The sequence below is a fragment of the Leptosomus discolor genome, chromosome 5, assembly GCF_034619465.1.
Source record: "Leptosomus discolor isolate bLepDis1 chromosome 5, bLepDis1.hap2, whole genome shotgun sequence".
Taxonomy (NCBI): domain Eukaryota; kingdom Metazoa; phylum Chordata; class Aves; order Leptosomiformes; family Leptosomidae; genus Leptosomus; species Leptosomus discolor.
This window is the reverse complement of record NC_141395.1, coordinates 38,077,787-38,093,618: the sequence shown is the minus strand read 5'-3', so window position 1 is coordinate 38,093,618 and position 15,832 is coordinate 38,077,787. Positions and strand designations below refer to the sequence as shown.

The 15,832-nt window shown below is 42.4% G+C and overlaps 1 protein-coding gene across 3 annotated transcripts in view; it reads left to right on the top strand.

Moving 5' to 3' along the window:
• The first annotated feature begins 4,566 nt into the window (after nt 1-4,566).
• KANSL1L (KAT8 regulatory NSL complex subunit 1 like) overlaps nt 4,567-15,832 on the top strand; it is a 61,022-nt gene continuing 49,756 nt past the window's right edge. The window contains exons 1-2 of one of the 3 annotated variants that reach the window (XM_086465034.1): nt 4,567-4,597; nt 7,501-8,517. In XM_086465034.1, coding sequence (XP_086321160.1) covers nt 7,505-8,517 — 1,013 coding nt within the window. In that variant the 5' untranslated portion in view covers nt 4,567-4,597; nt 7,501-7,504. Of the gene's footprint in view, nt 4,598-7,414; nt 8,518-15,832 lie in introns of those variants that run through there. The other 2 variants (XM_009951202.2, XR_015183491.1) reach the window with 2 other exon arrangements.

The following is a 15,832-nucleotide window of genomic DNA, read 5'->3' as shown; positions in this document are numbered from 1 at the left end:
CTCAGGGTTGTCTGCATTCCTTTAAAGTGGGAGAGAGAACTGGGATGCTCCCAGGGAGCAGCCCTTTGGGGGGCGTTAGGCACCGTCCCCCCTCACCGCCCTGCCGAGGAAAGGGGACGCCCCTCCGCGCGCGCCGTCCGCGTCCCGCCGCGCCCCACGGAGGCGCGCGGCTGGAGAGCCCTCCCCGCGTCAGCCGCCCCGCCCCTGGCGGGCAGTTGCCCCGCCCCGCCCTCGGGTGAGGCGGATTGGCCGCGCTCCTCCCCTGAGCGGCGCGGCCCCCTCCCCCTGCGCGGGGAGGCCCCGCCCCGCCCCCCGAGCTGCGCCTTAGCTGGGCGCGGACTCTTCAACAGCGGCAGTGGGAGCCGCGCCGGGCGCCGTGCCGCGCGGGCTGGAGGCGGCAGCGCCGCTGTGGAGAAGCCGGCGGGCGGAGGCAAGCGCGGGGCTACGCGGGGCAGCCGGGCAGCCGGGGGCGGTCGCGGTCGCCGCTGCCGCTGTGCGCCAGCGGGGAGCGCCGTGCTGAGGCGCGGTGAGGGGGGGGAGAAACCAGGGCCGGGCTGCGGTTGGTTCCCGCGGCGGGAGCGCCGCCGAGCATTGGGGCGCATGCGCAAGGAGGAGACGGGGGTGGGGGCGGGGCGGGACGGGGGGGCTAACGGTCTGGGCGCGGGGCGGGACCGGGAGGGCTGAGGCGGGGGCGGGACACCCCCCCCCCGCCTTTCATCGGGTCCCCGTGTAGCTCCCGTGGGGGTTCTTGTGTGTCCCCCCACCCGCCGTGCGAGCGCCGCTTTCTGCCTGCCAGGCCCTGGCTTCTGGCAGCGGTGCTGCCGGGCTGGCCTTGCCCCGCCTTGCCCGGGGGTGCCGGGCGGTCTGCGGGCGCTTGTGCCGCGCCGGCGGGGTGCGTGGTCTCGCTAGCTTCCCAGCGGCGCGCGTAGTAGGTACATCGCGCTGTGCTGTCGTCTTCTTTTTATTCTGTTTTTAATGTTTGGGTGAGTAAATGGGTGGAAAGCTTTACCCTGCATTTTCATGTGTGCTTTTTATATTTTTTTTGTAATTCCTGGTTTAAAACTTTCCTCTGATAATCAAGCTGAACAGATTGATACAGTTTCGTTTGCCTTCGAGTGACCCGGACCAATTTGGCTTTCCAGACTACAGACCACTTACTCGTAAAAGTGAATGCTTTAAATAAAGTAGATCGCAAAGCTCTGGACAGCAGCTCAGATCCAGGTGCATCCCTCAGCCTTTGCTGAGATTTCCTGTGGTGTCTCGAGCAAGTCTTTTGATCCACTTTGTGCGTCAGCTCCCTGGTTGCAAAATGCTGAAGCATTTCCCAAAATGAAACGTAGCAGCTTCTGAGGTACTCCTCAGCAATGGGAAGCAAAGTAACCAATTTTTTTTTAAAAAAAAAGTCCCAATTGCTGAAGCCTGTTTTTTTGTCAAAGTGTAGATATTTCCTTTTCGTGCTTAATTTAATAAAAAGGAAATACTAAAAATTAAACTCAATAAAGCCTGGTTATAATGTGTAGCAACTTGGAAAGCCAGTCTGTGTGCCTTAGGATTTCCCTTCCTTGTTAGTCCACATTGGGACATCCTGTAAATGTTTTGGGGAGTTTAAATTCCAGTCATCTTAATTAGTGTCTAAGAGCTGAATGGGTCTTGTTTAAGACCAGGTTTTATGGCCCTCTTGTCAAAGACTGAAATTCAAAAGAATGGCTGAAATGCCAACACAGACCTTTCAATGAATCTAAAAGTATTACAAATATAAATATTAGAGACGTATGTACAACCTACTTACAGAGGCATCTGTCATGTACTACAAAAAGTGTTAAAGTTTAGCATATGTTGAAATTGACTTCAGATGTTACATTACAAATACATGATATTATAGACTGAAGAGGGATTAGTTGATGGCATGGTAATAAACTTGGAAATAATAAATGATTCTCTGTTCAGAAACAGTTACGAACAAGGAGATAAACAACCCTGTTGAGAGATTTTAATGAGTCATGGATTTTATCATAAATGAATACTAATGAGTTCCACTTGAAGTATGTCCTTTTTGATGTTTTTTATGATTAAAACTGTTTGGGTGGTCTGTCTTAAATTCAGTTCTCTTACTGTGCAAAGAAACATCCTTTTTAGGTGTGAGTTTTGGTGGTGGTTTCGTTTTTTTTTCCAAGAGGAGAAATTTGTGCTTATATCTTCTGGGGAGTGCAAAACACTGGAGTGTGCAGAGTGTGCAGTTTTATCTATGTAGTACTGCCTGCACAGTGCGTGCTGCTGAAAGCTGAGACTCCCCACATAATCCTGTTTGGGGTTTTTTCCCTATCTATTAATAGAACAAAATACTGAAATGCTTGAATGCTTGTCATGAGTGACTGGGCTGCTTTTGAACTGAAAACAAAAGCTGCCTACTGAGATGATTTTTCTTAAAGGCTAGTCCCAGATGTGTTAAATATAGAGTTCTTCCCTTTTTCTTTCATACTCCTAACCAGGCCATACCCAATGGGAGCAATATCTGTTTTGCAGTCATTGCTACAAACTGTTCTGTGAGAAAATGCAGATTATGCTATTGAGCTGTTCTCTCTATTCTTAGAAATTATTATGATCCTGTAAGTTTTGTGAAAATTGGGAGAGGTAGGTAAAGCATACCCAAGTGGATGCCTCCCACCATGGAAGGCTTGGAGAAGCTGGCCAAGTCAGCTTCTGCACGCTCAGCTTGGTGGTGGCTCTCGCTCTTGCAGCGCAGGTAAGGCAGTGCCACAGTAGTGCATGTTTGCCAGAGCACTGCTTTGTATTTGTGCAGCAGTTGTCAGGAGGGCTGTCCAAAGGGACCTAGGATTACTGGGCGAACAACACAGAGCTGATGGAAACCAGGTTTTGTCAGTTGTGTGGTAGGCAGAACAAGCTTGCTCAGGTAGCTGCCATCTTTTCTGCAGGTTTTCTGTGAGACCTGAGAGCAGCTCTTACCAGTTGGAAATACGGTATTTTTGAATGTTCTTGCTGAGCTTAAGTTTGGGTGTTTCACCAGCTGCAGTCTGCTGCCGGTGACTTTGCTTTGCTTTTGAAATGCCTTCTAGGCAAGGAATAAACATTGGAAGTTTGCTTATCTAAAACATTGTTAATCTATGAATAAGCTGGAAACAGCTATATTAATTTGAAATGTTATTTGTAGGCCCCTGAATTTGAAAGCAAAAAAAAAAAAAAAAGGTAGTAAATGTAAAAATCTTCTCCTGCTCTCCAGGAATCTCATTATTAACAAGAAAGTTTCAGGTCTTTGGGATGACTAAAGACTTTACAAGGAGAAAAGCTGATACAGAGAAGCCTTACAAACCCTCATGCAAATAGAGTTTTATTGTCATTGAAAACCAAAAGATCACAAACAAAAAACCCACTAAAAGACAAAGCAGTCTTCCTCCCAAGCAAAAATCCCTCAAAATATTGTCTGCAGTGTTGTGTAACAAAAGTGATAGTGTTATGCAAGGCGGGGAAGAGTCAAAAAGTGAAAGGACTATAAACAAAAGCTGGGAAGGGAACGCTACACTGTGTGCAGGCAGGTTTGTGGTTGGGGTTTGTTGTGTTTATTTTAATAGGGTGCTGTTGATTACCAATATGAAGACACTAGTTTCAGGATTTAGCCAAATTCCGTTGAGGTAAGCTTGGTAGAGAAGGTTATAAAGTGGAAAGGTCGAGTGAGGACTAAGAAATAAAGAGGTAGCTGTGGGGAGAGGAGTGGTAGAGGAGCAGGGGTCATTGGGGGAATCAGGGACCTATAGCTGTGGTGAGAGAAGGGAGCAGGGTGCGGATCGGGGGAGTGCTGTGGCTGTGGTAAACTGCAATTCCCGGTTATATCCTCCTGGGTAATTAAGGCATTAGGGGAAGATAAGCATAAAGTCACATTAAACATCAGTTGCTATACTGTGCGTGTCTGGTACTTTTTTCTTCCCTTCCCCGGTACTTATTTTATGTCAGCTTTTCTTTTTGCGGTATTTTTTAGTCTTTGAAGTTGAGTGCGTATTCAGCAGATGAAAAGCAAACTGTTTGCCAGTTTAGTAGCGTTTCAGCTGTTCTGGTTTTGAAACCTCAAGTAGTACACAATGGAAAAAATCCTTGAATGGTTTACCTGTGACAAAAAAGCTTTTCCCGGAATGAAAATACAGACTCTTTCTGAATATCATGTTGCAGTACTTGTCTTCCCTCCCTTTGCACTTTTCCCCCCCCCCCAGAAGATAATAGGTTTGCTTTTATAAACTCACTTCCAATAAGGGTGGAGTGAAATTATTTTTGCTGCTTTCTGCCAAAATGAAATAAAATGTGTCAAAATGAAAGTTGTACAATTCTCGGTGAGCCAAGTACTTGTACTAAAATTTGTTTTTAATTTTTTTGCAGCTGATACTTTGTTTTGCTCATATACCAGTGACTTTGTGTGTGTGTATGTGTGCGTGTGTGAACTTCTTGCAGAAATGCCAAGGACTGGAGACTGGGAGAGTACCAGCTATTATAAAGTCTTTTTGATGTCACTGAAATGAGAGGAACACACCTGAAGTGTCTCACACGACCGTCTTCAGGGCAGAAACATCGTGTGAAGTTTGCAAGTTGCTGGGTACATGGTTAATTGAGTAATTCCTTCAAAAGCATTTTATTTATTTTTTTTAGCTATATTGTAATTTAAGTGTGTTCTGTCAGGAACTCCTGATTAGTTAGTGGTTTGTTGGTGCTCTTTGGTTTAATGTTTGTGGTTCAATTTGAGAGTACTTTGATTTCTTCACCTCTTTACCTTAAAAGAGGGAAAAAATGTCTCTCAAAGTGGAAAAAAAAAAAAAAATTGCTAATGGTATTCATTGCAGTGTAGGAAGTTTGAAACTGTACCAGAAGGGCATGTAATGTTTGAGGGAATATGATCAAGTTAAAACACAGCACTCCAAAAATTTTGTGCCCATTTTTTGAGTAGCCTCTATCGTCATATGGATATGAGATAGATATCTCCAGACTTCTTGTTTGCTTGAGCAGCAGCTCTGCTGTGTGTGGACATTTTCTGGCTTTCAGGAGCAGCAATCTGAGACTGTTAAACCACTTGGGTTAAGGAAGGTAGATGGTAAAGTTGGAACAGTTATAAATGCATTGCTTGGTGTATGTAGATACCAGGCTGACAGCAGTTTTCTGAGAGAGCTTCTTGGAGTTCCCAGGGACAAATCTAACATGGGTGCTCCTTGGTGTTCATAGGAACACCACAGAGAAAGTGCGGGCTTCGGTTATCTCTACCTTATGTTTTAGCCATGCTAAATCGCTTTGACTTACTAGAGTTATTTGCCATATGCTGAGGCGGGTGGGGAGGCATAGGTGTCTGAATCCATACTCCTTTGGATTTAAAAATTCTTGTGCCTGCTAGCTCGTGCAAGAGTGGAAAGACAGTAATCCATGAGTCAGCCAGATGCTGAGAGCGTTGCTGAGTCACCAGAGCCTTTGTGATATGGGGCTCCAGCTCTCATCAGTGCATTTTCCTGTCCAGTCCTAGTAACAGGGCTCTTACTGTCTGTCCACTGGGCAGGACTTTGTGCTGAATTCCTCTATGGTCTGAAGTCATTGGCTTGTTAAGAAAGGCTAAAATCCTGTGGATTTTAATAATATCATTTAGGATTAGCATTAGGACCACCAAACCTGGCCTCTGTGATGCTGGATAGGTGATGTCCAGAGATGAAAACCTCATGATTGAAGTATATGTGGAGCAGTGAAAGGTGAATAAAGCATATGGATAGTGTTAAGGCAGTACTGGAGCATGTGGCTCTTTAAGTTTTTCTTTGTGTTTTGAGGGTTAAGGAGACAGCATCCAGACTGGTACTTCTCACTCCTTAGGTTTCCACATCTCCATTCAATGTTTGCACCTTAAGCATAAAACCTGTAGTTATAAACAAGCTAAGACTTCAGACAGGGAGTTTGCTTTTCTTAAGATCCATACATGGCAGTCTCGGAATCATTGACCCCTTATGGGATCTGTGCATTGAAAATTGCTGAGCTAGGCAGTTGCTGTGGAGATCAAAGAAACTGAAGACGTTGAAAGGAGGGCAATGGAAATGCTGCTCAACTAGTAGGCTTGCTAAACAGAGAATTTACTGTGGAATTACTGTGCTGCACTCATTTTCGTTTCTACTCATTGTTTCTGGTTTTGTCTCTAGCTTCTTAATGAAGAACTGAGAGTAAGCTTATCTTTTAGGCTTCTGCAGGCCATATTCAATTAAATCTTTTGTTGGGTTTATTTAACCATCTCCTAAACAAAGTGAAAGTACAGTGTAAGGCAATGATTCCTGCTCTGTAGGCTGTGGAATAAATATAGTATGACATGGCAGCATAGCTGGTGACAACAAGTGGTGAAGGCTGATACTGGTCTTTTGATCCCAAAGTCTGGGAAACCTTCGTGTATGCTATGGCAAGCCACAGGCAAAAGGGTTTCTAAAGGAAAACTGTTTGCCTTTACTCAAACTGTTATCAAAGAATAGTGTGCTTGTATTATGCAGGCAGTGCCTGATGAATAGAGAACTGGATACAAAGACACAGGAAAGATTTTTATTTATTTATTTTAAGGAAACATTTAGAACTTAACAGTTCTCTGTTTTTAAAGCATTAGCCTTGATGATTGGTTTCTAAAGTGTATGTGTGAGAATATACAATAAATTAATTAATCAACTGCTTGCTTTATATAGATTTGCATTAAATATAGTTCTCCCAGTAGTGCCTGTGAGTTTATTTCAGAGTGTCCCATGGTGTGGTAGGTCTTCTGTTTTGCTGAACTTGTAATAGGTAGCTGCATAGCTCCCATTCCTGTGATACTGTTGATGTTGACTCACTTAAGTATATTAAAAAAAAAAAAAAAAAACTTCAATGAAAACCAAATGCAACACAAAAAGTAACTTATCTCCAGAGCAGATTAAAATAAAATCCATCCAGAATTCTGGACTGGGAATGTATAGATGTGTGTCTCTGTGTGTTTGCATAAACATAGACATTCACTTGCACACATATTTTAAAATGCACCCTTCCAGTCACATGGCTTATGGTCATGTTTTTCAGTTTGGGCTGGGTTACATGGCAGTCTTGAACTTTGTGAGTCTTATTTCTCAGACTGATAGGATCAGAAATGCAATGAGGTATGAACACGTACTTCCCTGAGAGGTAAAGGCTTTTGTTGCACATGTAACAACCTCTGAATGAAATAAACCAAAACCAGAAAGAGTGTTCTTGTTTCACTTGGGAGGGAGTGTAGCCTGTCTGTGTTCTTTAGATAATGTCCTTTTTTATGGAATCTTTGAATAATATTGAAATGTTGAAAGAATGAAATGCCTGACAGAGTTGTTGTATTTATACTGTGTCATGAAAATGAGAAAATTTACATGGCCCATGTTATTTTCAGGTTTGCTGTAAACTACCTACCGTAGCTATAATGACACCAGCCCTCAGAGAGGCAGCAACAAAAGGTCATGGTATCCACTTGTCACCTTCTTTGTCCTCTAGAGCTATGGAGTCTGATACAGCTTTGTGCATGGAAAATTCCAGAGCAGTGGAAGAGAAGATAAAAGAGGACTCCATCGCACAGATTACTTGCTCAGTCCTGGGGTTCCCCACTGCTGAGTCCAACCTCAGGAATGATATCTTCAGTGTGCAGCATTTTGGTTCTCCACCATCCTCCAAGCGCTATCAGTCTGTCTTGTTAATGAGTACAAATTCTGCGTTTAGCAACAAAACCGGTAAGCAAATGAAAGCGGGAGAGCCTGACTACTCCAAGATGAGAAATTCATTACATAATGGTGCTGACACATCATTTGGTCAGTTTAGTCATTTGGAACCTGGGAAACAGGTCAAAGGGGAAACATTTGCAGAGACCACATCTCCGAGTTTGGCAGAAACGCAGAGACTTTTGGATTCAAATGTAACTGAATCCAGTAATGCAGAAGAAATGCAGCTTTTAAATGGTAAATGGTACAAGAAGAATGGTTTTTTGGGTAGGGCTTTGGAAGTCTGCACTGAAACAATAAAAGGGGATTTATTACACCAAATTCTTCACGGGCCTTCAGAAGGGATTTTGAGCTGCACCCCGGAGGAGGTGTATGCTCGCTTACTCCAGTGTGTCACTAAGCAACAAATGGAAATCAGTCGTGCCAAAAGAACTCAGAAGCGTTTACAAATGCTCCTGGCAAAGCATGTTATCAAACACTGTGATCAGCAGCTGAAATGCTTTGTGAAACATCAGCTACAAAGAATGAAGGTTTTCCATGAGCCAACCAGATTTTTGAGCACTAGCTCCCTCAGGTACACTGAAGGTTGGCCAGAAAACAGCGCAACTACTTTGGAGAGTAGTTCGAGTACGGATGTACAGAACGGAGTTAGTGTTGCACCAGGTGAAATCCGGGGGTTTGCACTTTCTACTGGAGGGCTGCTGTCTCGCGTGGAGAAGGACCTGGACTCTGATGCAACTTGTAGCAGCTCAGATGAAGATCTTGAGGAACAGACTGTAAGAACAACTGTGGAAGCGTAAGTGTTAAATTCCTGCTAGACTCTTGTGCTTCATGCTTATAAATCAAGATGGAAGGGTCTAGACCTCTGCAGATTCCTTCTTGTGTGAGTAACCTCACTCAGTAGATAGTCTTACTGAAATCAGCAGGGCTGCCTGTGTGAGCTAGGTTTGGCAGGGGCCAGACAGAAAGGAAGAACTTCTAAGTACAGCATTTAAGGACCAGTTACTTTAGTAGACTGTAGAGAGCTGGATTTTGTACTGCACTCTATCAGTTTGCATTACATTAGTCTCTTAATTATGCAATACTCAGATGGTGCTGTAAATGGTATTTTTGGCCAGTATGAAAATAACTTTACTTTTATTCTGAAGTTATTAAGAGTTAGTCAACGTTAGGATCTTGAAATCCAGTACAATGTGATAGAGAGTAGAAGTGATCATTTGATGCAGGTGTCAAGCAATCTACTATTTGGGGGTTGTGTATTGAAAAAGTTTAGTTCTTTGAATTATAATTTTAAAAATGTTAATGTACTTACTGAAGTTGTTCTACTGGGAATGAAGCTAGCAGGGGTGTTTTTATTGTTGCTGGTATCTTTTTCAAGAAAAACCACAGGGAAATTAATATAATTAACTGATACTGTCTTGAATTGGCAGGGATCCTGTCAGTACGAATTATTGTAGCTTTGGAAATCAGTGGTGGATAATAGTAAAAATACTAAAATCTTTCCCTGATGGTGGTACAGCTTCTTTTTTTTCTTTTCTTCCCCCCCGACCTTATACACTATTAACACATCTCTTTGGTCAAGAAATTTTAGAAAGTCATGAAAGGATGGCTGCTTTCCCCTTCCTACAGCTGGAGAGAATGGAGTATGTCTTAAGGTCTGTTAGGATGTGATAGTCAGGACAGTGACACACAGAACAGAGCTTCATACAAACATAGCAGCTTGGTAGGAGCTTCATGGCACCTACATTTCTAGCACTTGAAGTCAGGACTGGTTTTGTGTTTCCTGCTCTCTTATACTCTCTGCTGTTAGCAATTTTCTAGAAAGCATTAAGAGTGACACTGGTGTTTGAGGAAAAATAAAGATTTAAACCCATATATTTCTTGTCGGTTTCTTGAAAAGCATAATGTTCAGAAGAAATCAAAGAAGCTTCATTGGAAAAGAGCTGTGCCCTGTTACATGTTTATAGCTTCAGTTAGGGAAGCTTCAGTATAGCTGGTGCTATCGAATTGCTGCTGTGTTTCGTTGAACTCTGTAGGCCTGGAAAACAGAAGAGGAAAAGTGCAAAGTAAAAATTAATTTTCATTTCCGTTTACACATTGTCAGAATGGTAAATACTGTACTAATGTCCAACCAGAGCATAATGACTTGCCAACTAAGTCGGGATCACCTTAAATATTTGAGTTTGCAAAAGCATTATTCTCCTTTTGAGATATTTTAATGAAAAACCAGCATTTTTGGCTCTTCCCAGTGTAGGAGAATCTGCATTCTTTTCCTAGCTGATATGTTTGAACTTCTGAGTAATAGCTCTGCCTCTAGGATTCTTATCTTGTGATTACATGAACTGAAAAAGAAAAACTGGTGAGAAGCTCTAGATTCTTGAAGGGTAGTAGATAATGTAAAACTTGGACCAAAGTTCTGTGTGAGGGTTTTCTTTTTTCTTATTGCCAGGGACAGTCAAGTTTCTAACTGCCTGCCAGTCCTTTACCTTTATTTCTTCTTGTGGCTTTTGAATTCCTTAAGTTATCTTTCCACTTAAGGCTTACTCTGTTTTGTTGCACTGCTGAAAAAATCCAAAGGATTAGTAAATACAAAGACACCACCTTTGGTTCAGGAAATCCCCAAGCTGCTGGCAGCTGAGGGAGCATTCTTGAGAAGCACTGCTCCCTCCCTGCCCTGTCATAATACTGTTATCGTGGCCACTGCTAAGAGGCAGGAGACTGGATAGATCATCTACAGTTTGGCTCAGTGCAACCCTTTATTTGTGGGTTGTTTTTTCTTCACATTTTTATGTTCTTACTGTCAAGCAGCAGCGGTGATGAGGTTAGCAGTGTGTGTTAGCTAAGGCCTTGCTGCATTGGCAGTGCAAGAATCACTGGTGTTTGAACTGTGCTGCTGGGCCAGACAGCTCAGAGTTAAAGTACTACCTGATTTAAGCAGAAGATTCTTGTCTGTGTGCATAGGCTGAGGCAATGCTTGAATTAACATTGCAGTGAGAACAGGCTGACTCTTATTTGAATTTATCATTATCTTCAGCTTGGAATGGTTTTCTTAATTTCTCCAACTTCCCTAAGAGTTGTCTTCGTGGCTGAAAGTCCGCACTTTTTCTTCTAGGTGACATAGGTAAATCAGTTATTCACCACTGCTGAGCTCTACCACTTTAAAGCTCTTTGGATTACATTTCACCTGAACAAAAGAAACAAACAAAGTTAACATCCATTTTTGTTTCTGTTAAGTGGATTTACATTCTTTGAAATGCCTTTCTCTCCTAGGGAATTGACTCCTACTGCTTTCCAGAAATAATGTGATCATGCGGGTGAGAGAATACTTGTTTCCTTGCCTGTGACTTATTTTTCATAGTGAAGACTTCTGCTGACCTGGAAAGACTCTTCCTCTGTGATATTCTTCATAATGCTTAACTGTAGGTGTTGCAAGGTTCTATTAATGCAGTGATGAATGGGAAAAATGCTTTGGTTTTGCCTATATCGCAGTATACTGGTTGCATTTGTCTTGAGGGTATAATCACGCTGGTGGCTGGTCGTTGTCCTGACTGTAGTGCTTTTTATCTTTTTTGGGGTGGGGGGAGAAAGTGTCAATCCAATGTGCGAGGGGGGAGGAACCTGCAGTTACTGTGTTTACCTGAGAACAGTCTGTTTCCCATCAGGAGGGAGAAGTTGATTCCGGTTCCAATTCTTCATGGTAGGAAAAAACCTGGAGCTATTTATAGCGTTTTGAACCTGTTCATTCTCATTATCCTGAAAAGAGTTTTGCCCAATGAATGTTGACATGAGCTCTCCTGAGCTGCATCTCAATGCTTTGTGTCTCAAGTAAGATTGTCTTTATCCATCTATTTCAATACCTTTGTAGTTTAGTTTAAAATAGCTGGTTTAAGATATTTACACTGTTGTTCATCATTTGTGCATTATATAGTTGCTGTGCTCAAGATGAGAAAGGTCCTTGGTCTGCTGGTGAAGGCAGTTCTTCTAGTTGACAATTCACAGTACTTGTTGAACTTCCCTAGTTCCTAGAGTAATTGGAAAGCCTTATCCCATTTCAAGAGCTTAATCAAAACACATTTGGTCCTTTGAGTATTTGCTAGAAAGAAATATGAAAAAACAGTTGTCTGCTTTCAGGAATTTTGTCATTTTGCTGCTAGTGTCAGCTCATGAATATATTTAACCTGTCAGTTTTCATGGAAGGTTTCTTAGGCAAAGCACCAAATTTACATCAGTAATTTGTAGAGTATTCTAGTACCATTCCAGCCTTTGGGTGTAGGAAATTCCCAAGATGTTACATGGGGGATATGGTAGCACTTCTCAGGTTTCTCAAAGGCAGATGTTAGGTGCTGTTCGCTAGCTCCCTGTTAGGCATTAGCAACCAAAGTGGATGGAGGGCATCACAAAGCTGTCCAGAAGTAATTCCTTCAGGAATTCACAACTAACGTCAACCACTTGAAAGGCAACATAGGCAACATTTCACCAGCTGAGTTTTCCTGGAACTTAATGGTTTTCTTTGTGTTCATGAAGATGGAAGGTTATCTGTAGAAACGGTCACAGATTTTGAACAAGGTGAATTGGGGGAGGATGTGAGCTCAAAGTTTTTTCAACACAACTATTCTCTGTGAGCTATGCATTGTATCCTTCCAGGCCAACTCCACATCCTTCCTTATTCATCCATTTTGTGTATGTTCCTGATGTGGTTAGGACTTTTGGTTCTTTACAGTGTACCACAAAGAAGTTTGATGCTGAAGTGGTTATCTGGGAAACCTTTAAAGTTGCAGGGTACAAAGTTTTTCTTCTACATGCACTGTGTGTATGATCTTCCAGAATCAAAAGATACATCACCGGGGTTCTTTGAAGGCACGGCTGCTCACTCCATCAAATAGTAATACAGATACCTAATTGATTAGAGAAAAAAGATGCTTACAGTAGATTTTTCTGCAAAATAAGTAGCTCTGCCTATTTGTGAAAATTCCTTTGCCTTGTTTCCCCAGTCCTCCTCTCCCCATATGAATACAGTCCTTTTGCATCATTTGGTGGGATTTTTTTCTTTCTGAAATATTTTCATGCTTTTCCTCTGATTTTTGAAAGACATGTTTTACTGATTATCCTCCAGCAACCTCAAGCCTGACGAAGAGGCACTATTATATTTTTCCATGCCCACAGGGTTTATTGTGCCTGGAATCTTTTATAATGAATATGCAGAGATAGTAAATCTTTCTCCTTTTTTTTCTCTCTCTCTTTTTGTCCCCCCCTTAGATTGCTAGTTGGAAAGAGAGAAGATGAGAAATCTGCTTTTAGTACAAATACTTGGTGGGGAGGGGAGCAGTAAGGCGGAGAGAATACAGGAAGGAAGAAGATATTATGACTAGTATTTCCAGATCTAATCTGTTTGTTCTAGATTATTTTCCATTTTTCCTGGCATTTTTTCTCATGGCTAATTGAGCAACACTAATGCAGTTCTGCAGGCCTTACTATAGAAGGCACTGCTTAAGGGGTTTTTGCACGTCTTTGAGCCACGTTATAAGGGGGAGCTGTTTGTTTTTGCAAAGTCAGGTCCTAATTTTCCACTCTGAGCTGTAATTTTGCTTCATACCTGATATAAGAACTGAATTCTGGTTTTGGGAAGGGGAGGAAGAGAGTCTGCCAGGCCTAAATACTCCTCTCCATTTTTCTTAAGCACAAAATCCCAATTGTTTCCAGTTTTTAAGACCTTAGTTTACAAGTCTGGGAAATGTCTTATTTGCATAGAAGATTAATGTGAGGACTTTTGAATAAGTGTAAATTCATAGGTGCTGATAATATGATGATTTTGAAATGTTTTATACATCGCTTTTCCATGAATTCCGTTCTCTCAATTCTTGGCTCCTGTCACTAGGATGTGGGAGGGGAAGTTACCAGGGAATGAAAGAAAAGATAGCTTTATATTACATTCTGTTTTCACTCCAGGGATACATGTATTATTTCAGAATATATTCAACCTCACTTGGTTGGATTTCCATAAGATGGATTTACAACTTCTTTAGGATCCCACATGCATTTACTGTTTTTCTTTAGAAATCGCATGTACAGCTTTCGAGCAAGACTTCTTTCTCACAATACCAGAGCAATGTTCTTGAGAGTGAGGATCCTGATTTCTAACCTGTAATTATGTTAATATTTTTTTCAGCTGCTGAAAGCAGGCTGAAAGGTTTTCATGAAAGGCAGAAGGTTTGACAAGTTGTAACGTGCAAGGAAATCTCAGAGCCGGGAATGTCAAATCTTTTGGGTTAGATAGGTGTTGAATGCATATTAAATAAAAACTTGGCATTATTCTTCTGAATGACAGTTTAATACACAGTCAACATAGTTTAGTAGAACAGAAAATCTAATAATCAGACACATGTGTATACACAATAACCTCGCATGCTTCAACTAAACAGTAGACAAGAAGAGTTTGGTGCTTGATGTGAACTGCTGATTAGTCAATGTTTTATGGCTAGCTTTGTTCTTTTGCTAAGCTGTGAAATGTGTTTTTAATTAAAAGATTTGTTTACAAACAACAACGAACTGTCTTTGTAACATCTTGTGAAGTCAGGGCAGCATTAGTTCATTTTATAGATAACCTTGATTTCACAAAAATCTACTTCAAAGGGATACATCCAGTGCCTTTGAAAATAGGCATTCATGGGCCCCTGATACAGGAAATCATTTAAATGCTTTCCTTTTCACATGAAATAAAAAGTGTGCATAAAGACTTCCCGAAATAGGAATGCTGTCCTGTACCAGGGTTTCATTCATACTGCTAAATATGGGTTAGGAATATAACTTTAGATGTCAGATTAAAATATATTGACCTGTGCTCTTTTTTTTTATTGAAACTGAAATAGCTGGAAATGATTTTTTTTTTTTTTCATCCAAATATTTTACCTAGCTGTTGTAGGTGAGAAAAAGTTTTTTGTTGGGGAACTTAAATCAATTTAATTTTAAATGAGCAAACTTTTAATTACTGATTCTGATATTGAAAAAAAACAAACCTAAATGTCCATGTTTGAATGTATGTGCATTGTAAACTCTCTTTCCTCCCAGCCCATGGCAGTAGTGTGGGCAGCAATAAACCTCAGTGAAACTCCACCCCAAGCTCCTACAAAACACTCAAACCAAGAAGGCTGAAACTGTTCAAACCAAGAAGGCTGCAAACCTCCGTTCATTACACTCTTCACCCCCTGTCCCTGCAGACCCAGCTGTAGAGTTTAACTTGGTAACAAACTCCATCCTTGCCCTGCAAAGCAAACAGCCAAGTACTGTTTGATTACTCCTCTCTTACTTAATCACAGCATGCTTATAGCAACTGTGGGGGCCCAAAGGACTTGGTTTCTGATGTACCAGGTGTCTCATGTCCCCAGGGCAGGTGCCAGGTCCGGGCTGGGGCTGCGGGGTGCTGCCAGGGGCTCGCCCCAAAACAGGGGCCTCACACTCAGCACGGCCCCTCTGCAGCTTCCTTTGGGTCCCACTGGTGGGGTGGGTCCAGGCCTCAGGGCTTGAAGCGGGAGCGTCCCAGCTGTGCCCAAATGCCCTCCCACACAGAGGGGCTCCTTCCAGCTCTCCTGTTAGCCCGTTTCCCATAGCACCCCACACGTGGTGGGCGCACTGCTCAGGGCACCGGACAGTGATGCGCATTCCCTTCCCCGAGGTGAGGGGCGGCAGGAGGAGGAGGTCAGTGTGTGGTGGTTCCCTTGCTGCTGCTGCTCCTGCTCCTCGATTCTCACCCAATTGCTCTGCTATGGGCTTGCCCACCAGCACAGCCCCTTCTGAGCCTCCTTGCAGGCCCTGCCTGGGCAGTTTTCCCCTGTTCTGCAGGGCTGCAACCCCTCTGCTACCGAAAACCTGCTAATGATTTCCAGGGCATCTGGCATGTAAGTTCTGGATCAACTGTTAGTTGTCTATCCAAAAAGTCTCACAAAAGAATATGCTTCATATCCAGTTTTACACTGAAATCTGACACTATATACAGCTAGAATGAAATTAGTTATAAGCTGGAGTTAATGTTACTCAAACATCATATCTACCTATTCCTTGTAAGAATATATGTACAAATTTTGGGACCAACTTCAGTGACTGGGCAGCATTGATAT